Raw genomic sequence first — 21,977 nt, 5'->3', positions numbered from 1 at the left:
ACCTTTACCCTGTTTGTTCCGATGATAATTAATTATGTAATCATATGATTATAGGTAACTATCCATAAGTAACCTTGGAATTGGGGTGCAAATGCAGATTTTTGGGGTGCAGGGATCAAAACCCAACAACACAGCCCCAGTGGATAATCCGGAAAACTATTGATATAGACTAGCGCGTCTTGGCGAATAGGGTTGGGTAAACAATCCCTGGAGCGCAGGTGGTGATACCATTTATGGGATGTACTGTATGTACAGAGAAAGCTTCGTATTAAATATGTATGTATTTCTTATAGAAGTTTCTAGTCAACATAATATTGCAATTTTTTATGTCTGATCATAATCTGGAAGATCTGGAAGTACCGACATATACCTATACCAAGATACAACTAGGTAAACAGATTCAAAGTCGAATAGCTGCATAGAAAGGAGCAAAGTGTTCGTACAGACATCAAACGGGACAGTTATCAAGACTTCGTTGATATGTTGTTTGAAGCAGTGTACTTTGTAGTCAGGGATACCGAAAGAATAATCGCGGCTAGGGGAAGTCGCGTGATCGAAGCAGTGGCACTGATATCTCTGGGTTGGACATATTCATTAGGAGGAGGAATAGTCTAGAACTACAGAGCTCCCAGAGTTCATGCAGAAAGTTGTTTAACTAACTAACTAGTTATGAGCACTTGAGATTACCTATATTACCCGTTTTGGCTTAGCCTAACGGAATGCAACGCGAATCCTGGCCTCAAATAATGACGCGCTCGGCCAATTGTGTTCAAACGCATCGTCCAGTCCTCGTCTCAATTCCTCACTCTATTTTCTTATAATCACCACTCAGTGAGATTTTTTATATACGATTACCTCTACGCACTCTCTAACAATCCACCTTACTACACACCTACCTAGCTCTTATGTCTCTCAAGCGGAAAGCTTCGTTCACAGCTCTCCCAACCAGTCCATCGGTCCCGGGCCCGAGTGAATGGGGTACGATGACCAATGGGAGCACACATCTTCACAGTCGGACGCGAAAGCGCTTCAGAGACGATCGTCCCAGTGAGCAAATGATCTACCGTGAGTGTCTCGCCTCGCGCTTTGAGCACCCTCCCTTGATCGCATCGACGTTCAATCTCGCTGACAGCTGACAGAGAACACCTTGCGATGGATATTCTCCGCCCAAAAGCAGCAGGAGACTACTCAGGCCACCGATATGGACGCAATGGACTCAGAGCCGACTCTCGAAACACCAGAAGCCATTGACCCCCGACAGCAAACATTACACCGATTCTTCCAACAAACACCCCAGCAATCATCGTCGTTCCGGCCATCCCGTCAAGCACTTGCACCTCGTGCCAATGAGACTGCGCTCGCCCAGGAAGATCAACTGCGTCGCCAGGCGTTTAATCAGATGAGCTCCGGAGACAGCTCGAGCGAGAGCAACAGTCCCGGATCCAATCAGATGGGAGCTGATGTGGACATGGATATGGACATGGATAGCAGAAGTGGTGGTGATAGTTTGGCTCAGGTACCCAAGAACTGGGCAGGGGGGATGATCTGGATGTGATTTGGTTGCACTGGTCCTTTTTCATCGTCGCGGGCTGGTGTTATATCAGGAGAGGTTATCATTACCTTTCCATCTCTTTCGTGATACCTATTGGGTTATTGTTATTTGGGCAACATGTTAATTGGCTTATTGTTTTGCTTTTCTTCCTTTCTCGAAAGGAACCGGGAAATTTTCTCGGTCTTTGGCGTTTTGGAAGCCTGGGAATATTTGAAAGACTATGTAGGGGTTTCACTGTTAATGAACATACACAGCTGTATATCTAGCTTAATTCAAATCTTCCATGGCTTTCGGCTTCGTCTGCAGGCTGGGTAAGGGCGCGTAATGATTTGATCCAGCCTCAGTTTGCGATATTGGAGGTATTGTGATCGCTTACCTAGAATGGTAACTTGTTCGATATATCCATTAGTGTATACATAAACATGTATAGAGGAAGGCTGGTAGCTGGTGCCGCATTTTTTAAGTATACCGAGTCTTCATTATTTAGACACTGCTAGTATACTCAGTAGCTCTTTCTAGATCGTAGATTTTTGGCGTGATGACCGCGTTATGGTCCCCGCTGTAATTAGCCTACAATTTCGCCTCAGGCAACAAATGTGTTTACCCACCCGACGTCGTCCTTCCTTCAATTGAACACAAGGCCAGAGAAATCTCAAACCGCAAGAGAAATTACTTAATCCTGCCAACCCCCCGAATAATCTGACCCTGTCCTTCCTCCTGCGTCGGAATCTTTCTCAGCTCGGCTACCCTCAGACTTCAACTCCCCCGCACATTCGAGGTCCTCCGGCTGCTGACACGAACAACGCACCAACCACAATGGATCACGACCAGTCTGTTCACTATTTGGAAGGGCTGTTGGGTCGTACACTGCGGATCCATACCACGGATACTCGGATGTTCGTCGGGCTTTTTAAGTGTACCGATGCGGTAAGTGGTTACCTATGAACTACGTGCGATGGGTTTTGAAATAGTATACAGCGAGCGGTACTAATTGAAAACTCCCAATAGGACCGAAACATCATCCTCGCTAACTCTTTTGAATATCGTATGCCCACCACCTCTGCAGTACAAGCGGCCGCAGACAAGGAGTCGTGGGGAGAAGGATCCGAAGCCAAGAGCGCAACCATCAAAGTGAACATGACACATCGGCTGATAGGTCTCATTGTGATACCGGGACGACACATTACGAAAATCGAGCTGGAGTAAGCCATAATCTGGTTCCAACTCGGGCTCGTGTGCACGAGACCTTCATCCCACCTAGGATCATGCTCTATCTTATTCTCGAATGATAACCCTGGCCCGTCTGCCCCGCAACCCCAAGCATGGCAGCTACCTATTGCGCCCACCCACACCATATGCCGCAGCAGAAGCCCGGTTTCTGCCCTGCGCCCACAATTACGTTGGTCCCTGCTTCCCCGCCAGGGCTCGAGTTGGGCGTGAGGCCGCCAAGATGAGGCTTTCTTGCAGCGGCACTCGCTGCTCCTCAACGTGGCACCGGGATCACAACAGCTGCATCGCAGTGTCGCAGAATCTAGGGTGGCGTGACCGGCAGCTTTTTTGTTAGACTATCAGATAGCGAGGTTGTTTGTGGCAGACTCTTCCGATTAACAAGGGGTGTATGGAGGGGCAAAAAGGCGGTGTCTCCGCCACAGATATATGCATTAACATGCAGTGTGGTTGCTTTCGTGCAGACCCAAGACTATCAGTGGCCCCTGTCGGCTTCTGGTACGATCAGATCATGGGACCAGGGTGTATCGTGTTGTTTCTGAACGGCCTCCACCATTCTCTAGCCGCCTTCCACTGTTAGAAGTATTTGCAGGAGACTCGCTTTAGCTCGCAGCAGCACATGACTTTGTGATGTATCATTCTGTTTCCGAACGCGATAACGAGTCCTTGACTCGGTGGGTGCTATACTTTTATCTCTATCACTTCTGATAGGAGACGGGTGCCCCCAGGTGGCGGGGTCCAAGCTCCGGATAGCCTCTCTTGCGAATAGCCGGGTAGATTCGGAAAAATATTCTTGGTGTCCGACTGGCTCTGTGAATTTATTTGTGATGGTCTCTTCAGGTGGTCTAGATTCAAATGTAAATTCACGTACGTTGTATGTTGTAGAGAGAAAAGCATCGCTTATCGAGCGCTAATAGTGGGGGTTTTCAAAAAAAAGACAACCAAAGAAGACCTAGAAAACGGGGTAAAAAAAAAGCAAAAAACTTTGTTTAATTGTTTAAATACTGGGGAGAAAGTCATGGCTCTATAAGACTAAAAATGAAGGAAATCAAACAAAGATATATCCAAAATTTGTGCGGTGTGCAGCTGTTAAGAGCGATATATAGAGACCATTCAAGGGAGAATACTATCTTCAGATGTGTAATAGTCTGGTTGGTTTAAAAAGAAAAAGAAATCAAATCAAAAAAGAAAATAATAAGTCTTTTGATTAAGTAGATCATGAAGACATCTCCATAAATCATTCACTCTAGCACTATAAATATGAGAGTCCAGACTCTCTCACTCTTGTTTCCCTAAATCAGGCAACCATCGTATGTACTGGCCAGATTCTTTGTATAGCTCGGTCCGATAGATTATCCGATTATCCGGCTGACCTCATCCAGTCCGCCCGATCGAGACCGGGTCCACTGGAGCAAGAAACAGAAACAGAAACAGCCACTTTTGTACCCACGAAGTACCTTTTCACTGTACTAGCGGTGGCGGAGTACTTTTGCCTACATCTCTCAACTCTCTGACCTTGACTCTCTTGACTTTCAAGTTTCCTTCTTCCCCTCTTATTTCTTGCTTTCATCCTTGCAGGGAGCTTCCACCCTTTATCGTGTTATATTTCCCACCCCCATTGGATTTCTTTTGAGGTAAATTGTACCCCCGGCGGTGTCCGCCTGTGGTCTATGTGGAATACCGCCCATTCAAAACCACCCCCGTACATAATGACGCATTCCTTTACCCGCAAACCCACCATTCCCAGTTCTCCATTCAAGGATCTCCCTTGCTTCTTTTTCTCTTCTCTTTCTCACCAAATACCTCCACATGCCACCTGGGTTTTCTGCGGAGTCAGCCCTGCAATCCCGCACCTGCATTGTCTCGTGCAAGAGGCTAACTTGTTGTAGAGCTTCAGCCTGTCACCTGGGAGCTTCCGCCTTTTATCTTTAGCTTCTCACCATTCGAAACCTCATCCGCCTGCATCAATCACAGAACGTTCAGTCGCTTTCTAGATCCTCACTTTGGCCTTGCCGCCTCGCCCATTCGCCTCATAACTGTGCTCACGTCTCGCATTTGCCTCCCGCCCGTGCGTTCCTCAGGGTCCCGACCAGGTGGATTAGTGATAAGCAGTCCTCACTCACAAAACCACTGCGCGCTCTTTGCAGAGTCTCTCCAAGCTCTTTGTAATTTCGCAGAAGCTCGGACCAAGACATTCCAGCAATATAACAAGGGTTTCTCGACATAACAGTTCGAACTTTCATCGTTCGTTGTGATCATCCCCCAAGTCAAGCTTGGCAGTTTTAACCGAGCCTTGTAGTGATGGGTCAGTCGCATTCCAAGGGCAACGCCTCGGGCGACCCTCTGCAGTCCTATCCTTCGTTTTCCAAATCCGACACCAAGGAGTCTCTACGCTCGTTCCGCGGCTCGATCCGATCGAAAATCCCTGGTGCTCGCAGCTCTGATAGCCCTCGAGGATCCACAACTGCTCTCTCCCGGACTGAGAGCCAGACCGACAAATCCGATGCTGGATCCCTCAAGTCAGTTGGCAGCCGCCCTGGCTCCAATGCCGGTCTCTCCTCCCCTGGTTCTGAGACCACTTCGCGACCCGGCTCCCCTCAACCCCCGCCATCCCCCTCGCTTTCCACCAGCTTGCAACGTGGTCATAAGGATGTGGCTGCGATGAAGGAGAGTGGGGAAGTCGATCATGTGTCAGATGGTCCTCCCTCTGGTGGCCCCCCGAGTGGGGCCCCCGCGGTCGTCGGCGAATCAATTCTTATGAAGCGAGAGAACCAACTGAATCCTATCCTGGACTTTATCTTGAACGCTCCCCTAGAGACTTCGGGCTCTCCCGGTATGGGCATGGGCGCTTTGAAGTCCATTGATTTGGACGACATGATTTCGCGACTCCTAGACGCTGGTTATTCTAGCAAGGTCACCAAAACAGTCTGTTTGAAGAATGCGGAGATCACCGCCATTTGCACCGCCGCTCGCGAGCTCTTCCTGTCGCAGCCTGCTCTGCTGGAGCTATCAGCTCCCGTGAAGATTGTCGGTGACGTTCACGGCCAATATACTGACCTTATCCGCCTCTTCGAGATGTGTGGATTCCCTCCCGCTTCCAACTACCTTTTCCTGGGTGACTACGTCGACCGAGGCAAGCAGAGTCTGGAGACGATTCTTCTGCTGATGTGCTATAAGCTCAAGTATCCCGAGAACTTCTTCCTGCTTCGAGGAAACCATGAATGTGCCAACGTTACCCGTGTTTATGGGTTCTATGATGAGTGCAAGCGTCGTTGCAACATAAAGGTCTGGAAGACCTTCATCGATACCTTCAATACTCTCCCGATTGCTGCAATTGTGGCCGGCAAGATTTTCTGTGTCCACGGTGGTCTCTCTCCTAGTCTTTCGCATATGGATGACATTCGTGGTATCGCTCGCCCTACTGATGTGCCGGACTATGGTCTGTTGAACGATCTTCTGTGGAGTGACCCGGCAGACATGGAGGAAGATTGGGAACCAAACGAGCGTGGTGTCAGTTACTGCTTCGGAAAGAAGGTGATCATGGAATTTTTGCAGCGTCATGACTTCGACCTGGTTTGCCGCGCCCACATGGTGGTTGAGGATGGATACGAGTTCTACCAGGATCGCATTCTGGTGACTGTGTTTTCTGCGCCTAATGTAAATTGCCTTCTCTTGTGTTTCACTGCGACTCAAACTGACCTTTTCACAGTATTGCGGCGAATTCGATAACTGGGGCGCTATCATGTCAGTCTCTGGCGAACTTCTTTGCAGCTTCGAACTTCTCAAACCCTTGGACTCGACTGCCCTGAAGAACCACATTAAGAAGGGCCGAAACAAGCGCAACAGCATGCTGAACAGCCCTGTAAGGACCTCCCCTTTGTTATTGGATTTCCCCCCATGTGAACGTTGCTCCATCGTGCAGCAGTGCCGATCTTTCTTCCTGCAAATTACCCAGGCACTTAATCCCGTATCTTCTTGAACGAATCGCTAACCAATCCCAGCCCGCGGCGGTATCGGCCCAAAGTTATTAGGCCCCACTGATCGCTCTACATTTGAAATTGATATCATCTCCTGCGATCTGTCTTGACTGTCATGATCTCGATTATTCTGACAGTCGTTGACCGACAATGAACACGACTTTCACCAAACTAGCAGCGCGATAGCCTATCCCTTGTTTGATAATGGCTGATCACTGAAACCGCTCTGCCACCACGAATCGCACCAACTTCCGGACCCAATCCTCCCGGTATGGATGCCCAAAATGAGGCTTGGCGCAGAATTGAACCGGATTCATCTGACCGGTCTGCGCATCGGAGCCTTTGAGGCGCCGTAACATGCGTAGACCTGCAGATCCTAAATTTGCAGATTCAATGGAAAGACATGCTCGCGAAACGGCACGTGGAAGCTTCATAGGCCACTTTTATGGTTGCTTATTAAGTTCCGGCTTACAATGCAGACGCGTCCTGAAGCACTTTCCATCGGCCCTTACAACAACCATAGTTGTGTATCTCTACATGACTTGGGTTATCAGGCCTTTCGTTTCTGGTGTGGCATTCTCCTGCAATTCTCATGCATGTACTTAATATCTCTACTCTTTTATCCCAAACAAATGGTATTATTTGGGCATTGTTCGGATTTTTGTATTTCTTTCACGCATATTGGACCATAGACTGTCCTAGTATACTTGAAAGATTAGGATCTTTAGTTTCTTTGGGATATCCTTTTTTAAAACGATGTCTTTCCAGTGATCCCTATTGATCGTTTAGCGAGGTTTCGTATTTGACTAGACTATTGGCCAAAAACAAACCCACGCCGCTACTAAATGTCCTCGTAGGTTGACTAGAAGTCGGTCGGAAAGACAATGAAATGGGCTGTTGGTCCTCAGTAAGAACTCCCGAGGTCTGTACAACCAATGCTGACCAGGTGTACGTGTAGGCCAACCTCGGCACCACCTCCCGACAAGCCTCGGCAGTTCACCCGCCTTTGAACACCGAACGCCTCATACAGTACTCGGTATCAGGTACCATTCGCAAAAGTTGGGCTTCATTAACACTTATCCAGATAAGAAAAGCCTCAGAAGTTTACTAAAGATATCTAGCAACTCAGCTCAGTATATTGGCATCCTTATCGTCCAATAATACCAACGCATTTTGTAATAGACCAGTGATCAAGGCCAAGTTAGCAAAAACAGACGCTGGTTCATTAATCAAGTTCTTTTACTATTTTCCTGCGGTTAGCACAATCATGAAGCCGAACGAGTAGCAGATTGAAGCTGAACCCGAACTCTCGCGGCAAAAAAGGAGATCTATATTTCGATTCAAATTCTGTAAAACATGCTTGGATTCACGAACTTTTGCCTCATCCGCACGCACATACAGCAACATTAAATGCACACAGTGTTGGTCCTCTACTTAATTGTCATCTCGGAAGGATGTAAACTCTCATCCAGGAAGATGGCCATTCTTGAGAACAAGGATTGCATTTTGGTATGGGACTACAGCTTCTTCTTCTTCTTTTTATTCTTCTATATACCCTCTAAATGATTGAATAATGAGACACTTTCATCGAACATACACGGGATGGGTCCATGATGCAATTTGTGTGCTTGGAGTATGGTTTCGCTTGATGCACACTAGGTTAAACAGGTACTATATCAGCTAAATGTTCATACAAGCAGATACAGCGGCTTTAGCTGATATAGTACCTGTTTTTAAACATTACACTGTGCTGGAGATGGATGGGCAGAAGGGAAAGACGAGCTATACTTGTTTGAAGTAGTCTCCCTGTAGGTTGTCATCTTGTCATGTTAGACTCAAAGTTAAAATTAAAGGCCAGGGGATAGTGAAGAACAAACCAATAGTTGCATGCTTATATATGTTGGGAATGAATCTATCCTATCTTCTTCCTGATATGTGCAATGATTTAACAGACCAGATGCGGTTGGAAACGTGTCTTCTCCCTTTGTTTTTTGCCTATATAACAAGCCCACAGCAGAAAATATGGGCTTTATAATATAACCGATTTCTCTTTACAAATTGAATTAGTGATAATACTCTTTTATAAATCTACCTATTATGATATAGTTTGATCGGAGATTGTCGAAATCCCCGAAGACCGTCAGTCACGATCACTAAGTAAACTGCTGTTTGTTAACGCGAGAAGATATTGCGATTTAGTGGTACTCTAGGCTCTATTGTACAGTCTTCTATTCTATATATTTTGTGTGATGGCGATGGTATATCCTTCCATGAGATATGGCACAAGTTCAAAAAGGATTCAACGAAGATTGTACATAAGCCTTTCCGTCATATCTGAAAGATATCAATAACCCGCAAAGCAACGTGAAATGGTCTGCTGACAACAAATACTCCAATCTATCTTTGTGTCACTTGATAAAAACCAAATAGGCACTGCCGGTAGGCATACCGTTGATAACCTGGACAAGCAACCCCGCCACCGGCGAGTCTTCCGTTCAGACATTCCACGACCGAATTAACTGGATCACCAATAGAACCAGGACTCCAAATATGTTCTCCGGGTTTCATGACTGTTTGTGGAGAGACTGACCAGCAGCGATAATCACCCCGCATGGTTTCATCGGTTATCAAACGCACCGGGCGCCTGTCCGAGATGCTATCTGCCTGTATACGACGGGAGCAACACTGAAGGATAAAGAAGCTGGTCCCTTCGCCTAATTTGAAATGAGCAGAAGTCCAAAATCATAATAGCATTTGAAAGAAATGGGTACCTTACTGCCTGGAAAGCCTCTACCCGCTCTTATGCGATGCACTCGACCAACAAGCAATGTGAATGCCTCAATGGCACTGCGACTTGCCTCAACACTGCAAGCACACGCACAAACGAAGACCGGTCCGAGCACCTCACTACCACCTCTGTCTGTTCTACCGACGCGTGTCTTGCTCAGATCACTGCTAGTCTCAACAATATCGTCGAAGAGATTCCTCCTCATTCCCGCCCTTTCGCTGATGACCTTCCTCTCCAAGCCTAACAGGATCTGGCTATTTGACGTGGACAGAAATCCGATTCTGCATGGAATATTAAAGAAAACCTTCTACAATCAATTCTGTGCTGGAGAGAATGGGGCAGAATGCAGATCTACCATTCGGGAAATGAAAGACATGGGCTTCCGCGGTATGATTTTGACATACGCTGCTGAGACTGTGTTTGATCATAGTACCCAGGCTCAGCAGGGACAGGGTGTTGCTGCTTTGAAAGGCGAGCAGGGGGATGTGTCCGTCAATGCTGCGGTTTACCAATGCCCCAGCATTGAAGCTTGGCGGAAAGGGACAGTTGAGACAATCTACATGACGGAAGCAGAAGATTACCTCGCAGTCAAGTAAGTTACTCGCAACCCACTCTTTCATGGAGTCATGACTGACTATTTACAAGACTGACAGGTGCTGGCGTCAAAGTCACCGACGCTTTCGCCGCTGGAGAGTTGCCTCCGCAGCAAATGATGGATGCACTGTATGAGGTGTGCACAAAGGCCAAAGACCGAAAGGTTCGCATCCTCGTTGACGCTGAGTCCCAGCATTTCCAAAGGGGCATTTCACGGGTTGCTGTGGAACTTATGAGGAAATACAACCGCGACGGTTACGCCACCATCTACAATACCTATCAGGCCTACCTTAAAAGCACGCCAGAGACACTGGTCAGCCATCTCGCTGTGGCAAAGGAAGATGGATTCACTCTTGGCCTTAAGCTCGTGAGAGGAGCATACATGGCCACGGATGAACGGTCCCTGATCCATGACACGAAGGAAGACACCGACAGGGCATACAATATGATTACACAGGGGGCATTGAGAAAGAATATTGGAGAATTTGGAGACAAGGGCAGCCGCAACTTCCCCTCGGTGAATCTGTTCCTGGCAAGTCATAACAAAGAGAGCGTGGTGGCTGCGCACAAGCTTCATAAACATCGTGTCATGTCTGGCTTGCCTACCGTGCCCGTGCGTTTTGCCCAGCTTCATGGTATGTCTGATGAGGTCAGCTTTTCGCTGCTTCAGATGAATGATGGTGATGGAACACCGGAAGTTTATAAATGCTCCACTTGGGGAGGGATGGGTGAATGTCTGGCTTATCTTCTTCGTCGGGCAATCGAGAATCGGGATGCTGTTCTGCGAACGGATAGCGAGTATCGGGCGTTGAAGAAGGAGGTTTCCCGCAGAGTGAAGTCGGTGTTTTCTCTTCCGCCGTCTTCATAGCATACCTGATGACATATGACTTTATGATTTGGTTGTGCATATCTTCCGGAGTAATGACGGCATTGATTCTTTCAGTAAAGATCTGCAACGTGTCGGTAATCTCGGGGACAGTGCTCTTCTCATAAGTATCGAAAGTTGTATTGAAACCAGGTCAGCTTTCTGGAATAGGAAGCTGTGAGAATCTAGGCCTGGTACTCATTAATATTTCTTATAATTATCGTAGATAGCATATTGCCCTATAGCTCACTGCAATAATGATGCGGGAATGCTAGGGTGGTCAAGAATGTCCAGTATGTTTCACAGAGCCACTGTCAGGATGTTAGAACTGAAGCAGTGGCAACTTGCGTCATATAGACCGTCAAAAACAGGCAGTGGGGAGCTTAGAAAAGTGATGCATAAGATAAGAGACATTCAGTCCACAAATTAGAAGGGGCTATGCTGCACACCGCTATAGCCGACGTCTCAGGTTCACAGCCCTCAATTTCGTCTCGACATGAATGTATTTTCACCCCGCCTAAGAGTCAAGAGGGGAAGTGGGTATGAGGCATTAATAGAAAATGAGGATGTGATCAGATCAACATGGATATTGACTTGTATAGCCAATGAATAGTTCACAGGGATTTGGGGTGTATTGCGCACGGATTCCAACAAGTGCGGGACTTGATAGAGCCAACGCTAGGCGTAGTGTACCAAACTCGAAGGAAGCCTAAGCTCCACTGATAGCCAAATCTGAGGAAGCCGGTTGGCCCGTTCGGCGAACGCCCGAAGCTTGGTAAGCTTATATTTCTCCAAGTGGGTACTTACCCCTAGGTACCTACATGTACCTAGTAGGTATCCATAGGTACATCCTCTCAGTCTGGGGCCCCTCACCTTGGGATTTAGTGGGGATGTTTCGGACAGGTAACTCCGGAAGTTCCTTTAATTTCGAAGTTCTTTCCCTTAGGCTGGAATCGTGTAATAACCGAAGTCTTCCAACTCATCCGACATAAGACTTTTCAATACCTCTACTAGAAAAACCTATAAGGTGAGCGCGATGGCACCCACTAAGCTCAAAGGCAAGTCACTGAGCCTAGTCATTGGTATTATTGGCGCGGTCGGATTTGTACTACAGGGTTACGATCAGGCAGTTGCCAATGGACTATTGACGCTGGGCTCTTTCATCGCCGTGTTCCCCCAGATCGATACCGTGAATACCAGCGGCAGTGAAAAAGCTCAAAACTCTAAAATCCAAGGTATCTACTGGGATGAGTTGACCTTTAGAGATCAACGAGAGTAATGCTGACCATTACAAGGCACAACGGTCGCTATCTATGAAGTGGGATGTGCATTAGGTGCGGGTTCCTGCGCCCTTCTAGGTGACAGACTTGGCCGTCGCAAGACCATATTTCTTGCCGGCTGCATAGCCCTAGTTGGTATAGCTATTCAAGCAAGTCCCTACTCACTTGGCCAGCTTATCGCTGGCAGAGTCATTACTGGTAAAGCCCCGACCTATCATTGGACAAGTTACAATAAGCTAACCAGTAAACAAATAGGTCTTGGTGTCGGTGGCTTCACCGCTACAATCCCAATGTACGTGTCCGAGTCATCTGGAGCAGAGGGCCGTGGACGAATGGTGCTGCTAGAGGGATGGTTTGCCATCGGCGGCATTGTTCTCGCAACATGGTTGGAATTCGGACTCTACTATGTCAGCGACAACTCTGTCAGCTGGCGTTTTCCCATTGCATTTCAAGGCCTCTTCGGTCTCGTCGTTGTGGGGTGTATCATGCTCCTACCCGAGTCTCCCCGCTGGCTCGCATGCGTCGGACGCTTTGACGAGGCAGCTGAAGTGCTAGCCCGCATGAAAGATGTACCTGTCGACTCCGAGCATGTCCTGCAGGAACTGGAAATTATCCGACACTCACTCGCAATTGACGAGAATACCGAATCGGCAGGTTCCTCTTCGCCGTTTGCTCTCACAGACAATCGCCACCTTCACCGTACAGTTATCGCTGTTGGTGTGAACATTCTGGCGCAAATGACTGGTGTCAATATTATCACTTTCTATTCTGATGGTATCTTCGAATCCGACCTGGGTTATTCAGGTACACTCTCACGTATCATCACCGGATGTCTGCAAATCTGGCAATTCTTAGCTGCAGGCCTGGCCGTTCTACTGATTGATCGTGTCGGACGTCGTCCACTGCTTATTGCTGCCGCTGCTGGTATGACCGTTGCCCAGGCCTGTCTGGCTGGGCTATCAAGCGACCTTGAAAATAGGTCCGCGGCTAGCGCATCTCTCTTGTTCTACTTCGTAGCGCTTTTCTGCTTCCCTATTGGACTTTTCCTTGTTCCATTCATGTACGCTGCAGAGATTGCACCGCTACGCACTCGTGCCAAGGTTACTGCTATGTCAGCTGCAGCAAACTGGCTCTTCAACTTTGTGTTGGCAGAGGTGAGCCCTGTCGGGTTCGCTACTATCCACTGGCGATATTACATAGTTTATGCGTGTATTAGCGCTTTTGCTTGTGTATTTTTCTACTTATTTTGCCCTGAGACCAAGGGCCGTACACTGGAGGAGATCGATGATGTTTTTGTTCAGTCGAAGTCTGTCTTCGATACTGTCCAAATCGCACGGGAGATGCCTTATCAGACGGAGACTCTGGCGCACATCAGTAATATTGAGAAGGGTGGACTGGAAGCTACGCAGATGGAGGATGCTTGATAGTGATACGAAGAAGTTTGAGATAGTGTGTGTTACGTGCCAGGTCTTTTACGAAAAAAGAGTGCAGTTCATTCAAAATACTAAACATGGAGAGAAAGGGAAGAAAGGGGACTTGTGGATTCGAAGGTAATTGTGGAAAGTATTCTGCCAAAAAGATCCCTGTAAACTTATACAAGCAGATCTGGATTGTCACTTCCTTTAGGGTGCGTTCCAAAGGTTAACTCGCTGCGCTAGGAGCAAAAGACCAGAATTTCAGGACAACGACCTGAAACAGCACTCGATATATATAGGATAGACTGACTCGTAACAGATATTACTAAATATTAAATTAATTAGATTCCGCTATAATAAGCTTATTCTAAATATCTAACTAGTAGTATGTCCGTAACACTCGGGAAGCTGTAAAGAAAATGCGCGTGCAGCGGTATCGGCAAAAATGCACGAAATCGAATAAATAACCCACTTGATTAATATTATCGAAGATTCAGGGGACTGTAGAGTATTGTGAAAAACACACACGGACCTGCGCGTCATTCTTGGGCCATAAAGAATTACTGGCTTTGGAAAGGTTCGAGAACGAGTGGTCATAGATTTTTTTACCATATCAGCTTTACATTATTATTATCTTAGTGGCGCGTGATATACGAAGTACATTAGCTTCGTTTGAATTTCCTGAGTGGCTTGTAATGTTGGAGAACACCGGGGTATATTTGAGGCTCTAAACGCTGCACTCGTTTCAACCCCTTGTGAGGCTGACCCCCTACATTTGGACCGATATCCCGTTTAGATCATTCACTACTACCTGATATTTTGGATCCATGGATCTGATTTGTGCAATGAGGTACAATCTGGAGATCTTGGACCCTTGGAATATGCAAGTTGCGCTCCAGCTGATGGTTCTTCGATAAAATATCCGAACAACTCATAAGCACAGTTCACCCGGGCAATGCAATTGCTTAGCCCACCTGTAGGCCCTACGTATACTAGTCTCGATCGTAAGTGCATTGCAACTCGTGGACCCTATCGGAACAAGAGATTCTAAGTATAACACACTCTGGTTTTAGATCCAGGTCAGATCTCCGACAGCGCCAACCAAGAAAATACATATAGATGCAGTTCAACCATGAACCTGAGGCTTTTAGCAGCGGCCTACGTATATTAAGACCATTATACTCAATCCTTTGTTACCATATTTATCCTATTACGATGTACTTGATCGCATTCCTTACCCTTCTAGGGTTTGCTGCCGCGAGCGCAGACACAAACACAACTTATTGGATCAACCCCGGTGATAATACCAACAAGACGAGTATTGCGTGGAACCTGGGCGAGCAACAGGTCATTGTATGGAACACCGACCTATCGACATTCGACGTGACGCTCTGGCAACAGGATTCTGGATCTGTTTCAACAGAAAATACCCCTCACAACAGAGGAACTGTCTACTGTAAGCAAAGATAAAGAAGAAGTATGGAAACTCCTAAATCTGACAAGAAACAGCTCAAACCGACCCTCAAAATAAGGTCTCAAATATCACCTGGGTTGTTCAACTCTACGGCAACTACGTTTATAACTCGTCTACATTCTTCTTCACGATCGACTCCTCCGGAACCAGTGGCTATTCTTCGGCTTTTTTACTATAAATGGAGATTCATCAACCGCCGGTTTCTTGGGTCTAGACACAGCAGGGATGCGCCAACTTGCAATTGGATTGATGATAGGCCTTGGGGCCCTTGGCGCTCTATTCACTGGAGCTATATGGCTGCTATATTGTGTGCGCGGGAGAAATCGTCACTGGAAGGAAAAGTATGACAGTGCTGCTAAGGACATAGACGCGTTGACGAGGGTAGGGTACCACTTCACTGCTATGCCGGTTCTCCGTCCCCAACCAGCTGCAGCGGGGAGGAGTGGCCGAAGAAAGTAATCAGCCAGCCTAGTTTCTCATTTTTTCTCTCCTCGCATCGATTTGAAAATTTTGAGATCCTGGGTTGTTCATCATCAAGTTTGTATATTCTCGGAACCCAGGACTCTATCGTGGAAATGCGTGATATCAGCGCCGGCTTCTAAATGGTGAATTTTCTATTCCAGAGAAGAACCAAGAGCAAGGCCATATGAAATTGTTAATGCTTTGTGTTGACCGGTGTCCTTTTTCTTTGCTCTATTTTCAATATTTTCCATATTTTTAATCAATAGTATGCTGTTTATTTGTATCTCATTATAGATCTTCTTGCCCTCAGACAAATAAATAGTTCCGGCAGTATTTAGAAAATAGGAAGTCAGCTGTTGTTTACGGCAGTGTTAGTTCTCACGGTCCTTGTCCTTTATGCGCATTTCGTTCGTGAAGGAAGTTGTTGGTGAGTGTTTTGCTTATTCGAGGAAATCATATTATTTGATTAAATTGATCACCACTTTAGGGGAAAAGAAAGGATGGTGTTTATTAGATATCATTGGCTTATTTGTCTCTATCTAATCTGATATCCGTTGACGAAAATTATAGAGTGAAGCGAGTTAATAGAGTGTTATCATAGAGAATAGTTATATACTGTTAACAGAGAGTTAGAGCAAAATGTATATAGCATAAACAATGGGATTTTGTCTATTTGACTGTAGGTCAAATTAAGCAAGCAATAATCCTTCCCGGATGGCTGAGTGGGTGAGAGACACTGAAGTCATCTGATTGCTGAATGGAACAATGAGACCGGGTGATACCGCATTGAGAAGTCCAGTCAATGGTGAAACTGGTGAGGGTTTCGATCCTGCGCTAGGAGTAAGTGGAGGGATTATCTTTTTTTCTTTTTCGAGCTTCACCAGTAGAGGCACTAGCTACTATTCCACCGGTCTCTCTTTCTGATAAAGATAGCCCCTTCCCCATTACATCAAAGATTCCTTTCGATATATTGGCACTTGATATATCCACCTAGGTGCAATGATAGAATATAGATTTATAACTCTAGGTAGCTCAATTGAGTCCATTATCCCGGCTGTTTATACGGTATATAAATAAATAGTTGGACAAGAAATTGATTTATTCAACCTGAGACTCTGGCATGAAAAGCACACCGCAACTCCATGTTTGTCAAGCACCCAATTCCAAACGCAGGAATGATACGGATACAACGCAGCAAAGCCGACGAGGGAAGATATTGTTGCGAATGCTTCACCCTTTCCAGTAAGGGCATAGTATATTGCCGTGTGTACATATCCAACGCCAACAAATGCAATGGAGTAGCAACTAGCTGAGTCAGGACAGGCACAGTCAACTGCGTGATGATCGGCTTTGCGTGAAAATGAGCTGCCAAGCCATCGGGGATGGCATCCGACAACCACGGGGCCAACGTAAATGATCCAAAGATAGTCACACCGTCTCGTACAAGGAAGATAGCAGCTGCAGCTCGTGCCAACGACTTGTTCTGGAGGGGTACAGAGTTTGGGATGTTTGCTTTCGTCGCATCGGGACCCCTGCCGGTGCCATATTCCTGGGCAAATCGGATATCCTTCCACAGCGCTAGCGGCACGTTGGCCATCATTGTTGTGGCGAATGTGATTGTCCCCGCGGCGGTTATCTCAAGCTTGCGACTGATTGTGTCGGTCACATTTGCGACGGAATACGTTGCCGCGTACAGGGCCCAGACGATACCGAAGGGTCTTTGGAAGACGAACAGACCCGGCTGTCGAAAGGCCCTGAGGGTATGCCGACGAAGTCCGTGGAGAATTGGTTGCTTGAAGGCGGCTTGCTCGACAAGCGATCTAGGTGCTTGTTAGTGCGGGATTAATGAGCTTGCAGGCGTCGAGACGAACCTATCAATAATTGCCACTGCGGGTGTCACTAGGGACGCCGAAGCTGCTGCCGCGGCGAGATCGCCTGCTAGGAGTCCTACTTGAAGATTGCCCCATCGAGCTTCATTTAATTGAGCTTCTTGTTGCATAATAACCATATGAACTACATAGTTCCGAGTCTGATGCTTATTTACTTTGAAAATATAAGATTACACTACCTAATCCAGTCTGATACGAGCACCGGATGGCCTCCCGATGCTGCAGATCCCGAACACCAGTTATGCATTTAGCTCTATCTCTCCCGAGGTCCCGTTAGAGCTCAAGCTTACTCTGAATATTATGTGGGGTAAACGGGGTAGCCTCCGATATTTCTACGAGGGGTCGTATATGTTTAAATCGATGTGTTCGTCGTCTTAAACTGATTTCTCAAGTTTACATTGCCATTAACTCGACTCAAAACTGATATCAATAATGTCCACTACACTCATAAAACTCCGATCGGCACGGCCTGGTGGCTATCGCCTGCGCTCCATTCCTGCAGGACTCTCTATTCAAACTCGTGCTAAAACTACCATGCCATTCCGCCTCCCCGATGCTCGAAACGAACCAAACGTGAGTGTGACAGAACTATTTTACCCATCTTGATGCTAATCAAACCAGCCCCTATACAAGAAAGGCTCTCCGGAGCGCGCTAAGCTTGAAGAAGCATTGACCAAGCTTCGCGATCAGCTACCGGTGCGAAGTGAGCTTTTCTATGATGGAAAATTTCAGGCAAGCTCCAAGTCTTGGGATCAACCATTGCCTGCCGAACATGCCACTACCTTCACAAATTACCCACTCGCCACCGATGAGCAGACCCGATCAGCCATTGAGCTAGCTTTGGAGGCAAAGCAAAGTTGGCAAGATACTCCATTTGTTGACCGAGCTTCGATCTTCCTCAAAGCTGCCGAGCTGCTGTGCACCAAGTATCGATACGATATTATTGCAGCTACAATGCTTGGGCAAGGAAAGAATATCTGGCAGGGAGAGATTGATGCTGCGGCTGAATTGGCGGATTTCTTCCGTCTGAATTGCAACTGGGCTGCTGAAATCTTGGAGAAGCAGCCAACTCGTGGCAGTGATGGCATGTGGAGGTTAGTACACACTGAAGTCTTCACTCATTGTGGGATCACTTGCTAACTAGTCGCAGTCGTATCGACTATCGTCCTCTGGAGGGTTTTGTTTACGCTGTTTCCCCATTTAACTTCACAGCCCTTGGTGGTAACCTGATCTGCGGACCTGCGCTGATGGGCAACGTGGTACTATGGAAGCCTTCAGCATCTAATGTCTACGCCAGCTCTTTGCTCTACAAAATTCTTTTGGAGGCCGGTCTCCCACCCAATGTGATCCAATTTGTGACGGGTGACCCTGAAGCCATTACTGAGACTGTGCTCTCACATCGCGACTTTGCCGGCTTGAACTTCATTGGCTCTTCCGATGTCTTCCGTTCCCTCTATGGTAAGATTGGCCAGGGTGTTGCTGCGAAAACATACCGCGAGTTCCCTCGCTTCGTTGCCGAGACCAGCGGAAAGAATTTCCATCTCGTTCACCCCTCAGCCGATATCACCAGTGCAGTTAACCACACCATTCGTGGCTCGTTCGAGTACCAGGGCCAGAAATGCTCCGCCACATCGCGTCTCTACTTGCCTGAGTCTCGTGCAGAGGAATTCCTTGCTCAGATAAAGGCTGGAATCAAGGAGATTACCATTGGAAACCCGGACAAGGACTTGCAGGCTTTCATGGGCCCCGTGATCCACCGTGGGTCATTTGAGAAGATCAAGTCTATTATTGATACTAGCAACAAGGATCCCTCGTTGAAGCTGATTGCGGGTGGTACTTATGATGGATCTGTTGGGTACTACGTGCACCCTACTGTATACCAAGCCGAGTCACCAGACCACCGTCTCTTTAACGAGGAGATATTCGGACCTGTACTTGCCGTCTATATCTATAAGGATGCTGAATGGGCTTCCACATTGAAGTCTGTTGACCAGAATGGAGGTGGATTTGCCTTGACTGGTGCTGTCTTTGCCAAAGACCGCGTTGCTATCCGTCAGGCTGAAGACGCGCTTCGATACTCTGCCGGAAACTTCTATATCAGTAAGTCTCACTGTGCCTACATGAATGTTTTTCGTATCTGACCGTTTATTCTTTATAGATTGCAAAACAACCGCTGCCCTTATTGGCCAGCAGTCTTTCGGTGGTGCGCGCGCTAGTGGAACCAACGACAAGGCTGGTAGCTCTGATCCTCTTCGTCGTTTCGTGAGCCCACGGTTGATTAAGGAGGAATTCTTTGGACAAGAGGAGGGATTCACTTACCCTAGCAACCACTAATTTTGGGGTCTAGAATGAATAATCAGTAGATTTCTTTTCGTGATCACAATATGTACTCTCACAATCCAAGCATACTGTTATTTATCACATTTCTCGAGGCCTGTATTCTATCCTTGGCCTCATTATTCTTATCCTTCTAGCTACAACACCAATCAATATTGAAATATCTATAAGAACCCACCTCTAAAAAGACTTCGACGAAGGCTATCAAAAAGGATATCACAAGGCCGCAAAAGCAGTCAACTATTCTTGTTTCTATTACTTCTACTTCCTTATATTATCGATCTCATTGTACTCAGCAAAACCAACTAGTTTAATGATTACCCACTTGTCTGTAGGATTCCAAGGTTTCATGTATCTCAGAACTCCTCAATATCGTCAACGTAGTTTACCTTGAAAACTACATGTGGAATCGCGTGTCTTTATGTCTTGCTTATACTCACAAAGTGATTCCTAAATTCACCTTCCCCTCGCCATATCATATCATTTTCAGTTATCGCAATATTCAAAAGTCCTCTAGTGTTGGGCACATCGGGAACCCTCCCGATGGTCCACTTCTCCGCAGCCCCCGCACTACTCGGCATTGACGCCGTTGACTCATGGTATATTGCGCTGTAGACTATAGATATCGAACAATTACACCGTCTGATAGGGGCTTCTCATCCAATTGTATTTCACCTAACATGGGTATCTCCAAGTCCGACCCGATCATCATTGTTGGCGGCGGAGCCTTCGGGCTCTCCAGCGCCCTTCATTTGACTCGCTCAGGCTTTACGAATATTTCTGTCTTCGAAAGAGACGAGCATATTCCTCCGCGATTTTCGGCCGCCAATGACCTGAATAAGATTGTGCGCGCGGAATACGAGGATCCGTTCTACACCGATTTGACAATTGTAAGTCATTATCTTTGATAAAAGTATACTAAGGGAGTTAACTACTGACCGGCGTCCTGTTTTATTTGTTTAATTAGAAAGCTATCGCCGCGTGGAAAACTCCTCTTTTCGCGCCTTATTTCCACCAGACTGGATTCCTCCACTGCGTGTCTGGCGAAGCACCCCAGAAAGCCATCGACACCCTTAATAGATTCCGAGCTTCGGCAGAAGGGAATGATCAAATCAAATCACATGTCGTACCCCTCAATGGCGAAGGCGATATTCGTCAAGCTTCCTGGCAGCTAGATGGCCCATTGACCGGATGGAATGGATACCTGAACCGCTTTGACGGGTATGCACACTCTGGGAACGCCCTGGCAGGAGTATACCGCGCTGCGCAGGCAGCTGGCGTGCGCTTTTACCTCGGAGAACGCGGCGCGGTCGATGAAATTGTCTACGTCAGCACACTGCAAGGGAAGAAGAGCTCCGGAATCCGAACTAAGGATGGGAAGTTCCACGCATCTTCACTGGTAATTGTCGCAGCGGGTGGTGCAGTCGGCCGACTAGTCCCGGAGATTGGGAAGAAGGTCGTGGCTAAATCGTGGTCTGTGGCACATGTTCATCTTACGGATGAAGAGACTTCTGCGCTGCGCGGTATTCCTGTCACCTATGCTCGCGATCTGGGATTCCTCTTTGAGCCAGATCCTCAGACTAACTTGTTGAAGATTTGTCCTATGGGGGGAGGGTATATCAATACGGATCCTGAGACCGGGGTTTCTCATGCGCCGGGTACTTTGGAGGAAAGTGCGTTTGTGCCAGAGCATGATGAGAGACAGATGAGGAAGTTGCTGGCGCAGACGCTTCCGGTGCTTGCGAATCGCCCGCTGGTTAAGAAGTCGCTTTGCTGGTTTGCTGATACTGATGACTCGGATTTTATTATCGACTTTGTTCCCGAGACCTCGTCATCGGTTGTTTTGTTGTCTGGTGATTCTGGGCATGGATTCAAGATGTTCCCTATCTTTGGAACGTGGGTTTCGGAATTTTTGCAGGCTGGGAAGCAGCTTGAATCGAGATGGAAATGGAAGCATACTGATCCCAAGGAGGGCAAGGGGAATTGGGGTGGTGATGTAAGTTGGCGTCTTGGAGAATCAAAGGAGCTCTCGGAGATCCGGCCTGTGGTATTGTCTAAGCTTTAGATTAATTCCACGACTATTACAACAGTATTGTTGTCTTTACGGCACGTTCAGA

The 21,977-nt window shown here is 47.1% G+C and overlaps 9 protein-coding genes across 9 annotated transcripts; 8 read left to right on the top strand and 1 right to left on the bottom strand.

The window, feature by feature from the left end:
- Positions 1-905: 905 nt before the first annotated feature.
- N7479_007008 (uncharacterized protein) lies at positions 906-1,555 on the top strand (the record flags this gene model as incomplete). Its single annotated transcript, XM_057254702.1, has 2 exons — positions 906-1,065; positions 1,140-1,555. 2 exons carry the CDS (start codon positions 906-908, stop codon positions 1,553-1,555), a joined length of 576 nt encoding a protein of 191 aa, XP_057108564.1.
- An 813-nt stretch (positions 1,556-2,368) lies between these two features.
- On the top strand, positions 2,369-2,758 carry N7479_007007 (LSM domain-containing protein; the record flags this gene model as incomplete). The annotated part of the gene is made up of 2 exons (XM_057254701.1): positions 2,369-2,479; positions 2,561-2,758. The coding sequence occupies 2 exons, from the start codon at positions 2,369-2,371 to the stop codon at positions 2,756-2,758; spliced, it is 309 nt and encodes a 102-aa protein (XP_057108563.1).
- A 2,322-nt stretch (positions 2,759-5,080) lies between these two features.
- On the top strand, positions 5,081-6,869 carry phzA (putative serine/threonine protein phosphatase; the record flags this gene model as incomplete). Its single annotated transcript, XM_057254700.1, has 3 exons — positions 5,081-6,436; positions 6,489-6,641; positions 6,781-6,869. 3 exons carry the CDS (start codon positions 5,081-5,083, stop codon positions 6,808-6,810), a joined length of 1,539 nt encoding a protein of 512 aa, XP_057108562.1. The 3' UTR covers positions 6,811-6,869.
- A 2,728-nt stretch (positions 6,870-9,597) lies between these two features.
- On the top strand, positions 9,598-11,006 carry N7479_007005 (uncharacterized protein; the record flags this gene model as incomplete). Its single annotated transcript, XM_057254699.1, has 2 exons — positions 9,598-10,136; positions 10,190-11,006. The coding sequence occupies 2 exons, from the start codon at positions 9,598-9,600 to the stop codon at positions 11,004-11,006; spliced, it is 1,356 nt and encodes a 451-aa protein (XP_057108561.1).
- A 1,033-nt stretch (positions 11,007-12,039) lies between these two features.
- On the top strand, positions 12,040-13,707 carry N7479_007004 (sugar porter family MFS transporter; the record flags this gene model as incomplete). The annotated part of the gene is made up of 3 exons (XM_057254698.1): positions 12,040-12,238; positions 12,299-12,481; positions 12,539-13,707. 3 exons carry the CDS (start codon positions 12,040-12,042, stop codon positions 13,705-13,707), a joined length of 1,551 nt encoding a protein of 516 aa, XP_057108560.1.
- A 1,206-nt stretch (positions 13,708-14,913) lies between these two features.
- Positions 14,914-15,350, top strand: N7479_007003 (uncharacterized protein; the record flags this gene model as incomplete). Its single annotated transcript, XM_057254697.1, has 2 exons — positions 14,914-15,154; positions 15,208-15,350. The coding sequence occupies 2 exons, from the start codon at positions 14,914-14,916 to the stop codon at positions 15,348-15,350; spliced, it is 384 nt and encodes a 127-aa protein (XP_057108559.1).
- A 1,386-nt stretch (positions 15,351-16,736) lies between these two features.
- Positions 16,737-17,633, bottom strand: N7479_007002 (uncharacterized protein; the record flags this gene model as incomplete). Its single annotated transcript, XM_057254696.1, has 2 exons — positions 16,737-17,454; positions 17,506-17,633. 2 exons carry the CDS (start codon positions 17,631-17,633, stop codon positions 16,737-16,739), a joined length of 846 nt encoding a protein of 281 aa, XP_057108558.1.
- Positions 17,634-17,955: 322 nt separating this feature from the next.
- Positions 17,956-19,857, top strand: N7479_007001 (uncharacterized protein; the record flags this gene model as incomplete). The annotated part of the gene is made up of 4 exons (XM_057254695.1): positions 17,956-18,096; positions 18,145-18,617; positions 18,674-19,623; positions 19,682-19,857. 4 exons carry the CDS (start codon positions 17,956-17,958, stop codon positions 19,855-19,857), a joined length of 1,740 nt encoding a protein of 579 aa, XP_057108557.1.
- A 683-nt stretch (positions 19,858-20,540) lies between these two features.
- On the top strand, positions 20,541-21,925 carry N7479_007000 (NAD(P)/FAD-dependent oxidoreductase; the record flags this gene model as incomplete). Its single annotated transcript, XM_057254694.1, has 2 exons — positions 20,541-20,750; positions 20,828-21,925. The coding sequence occupies 2 exons, from the start codon at positions 20,541-20,543 to the stop codon at positions 21,923-21,925; spliced, it is 1,308 nt and encodes a 435-aa protein (XP_057108556.1).
- Between the last annotated feature and the right edge of the window lie 52 nt (positions 21,926-21,977).

The sequence above is a fragment of the Penicillium vulpinum genome, assembly GCF_028829585.1.
Source record: "Penicillium vulpinum strain IBT 29486 chromosome Unknown utg000003l_segment0_segment0, whole genome shotgun sequence".
Taxonomy (NCBI): domain Eukaryota; kingdom Fungi; phylum Ascomycota; class Eurotiomycetes; order Eurotiales; family Aspergillaceae; genus Penicillium; species Penicillium vulpinum.
This window is presented reverse-complemented; position numbering and strand designations above follow the sequence as displayed.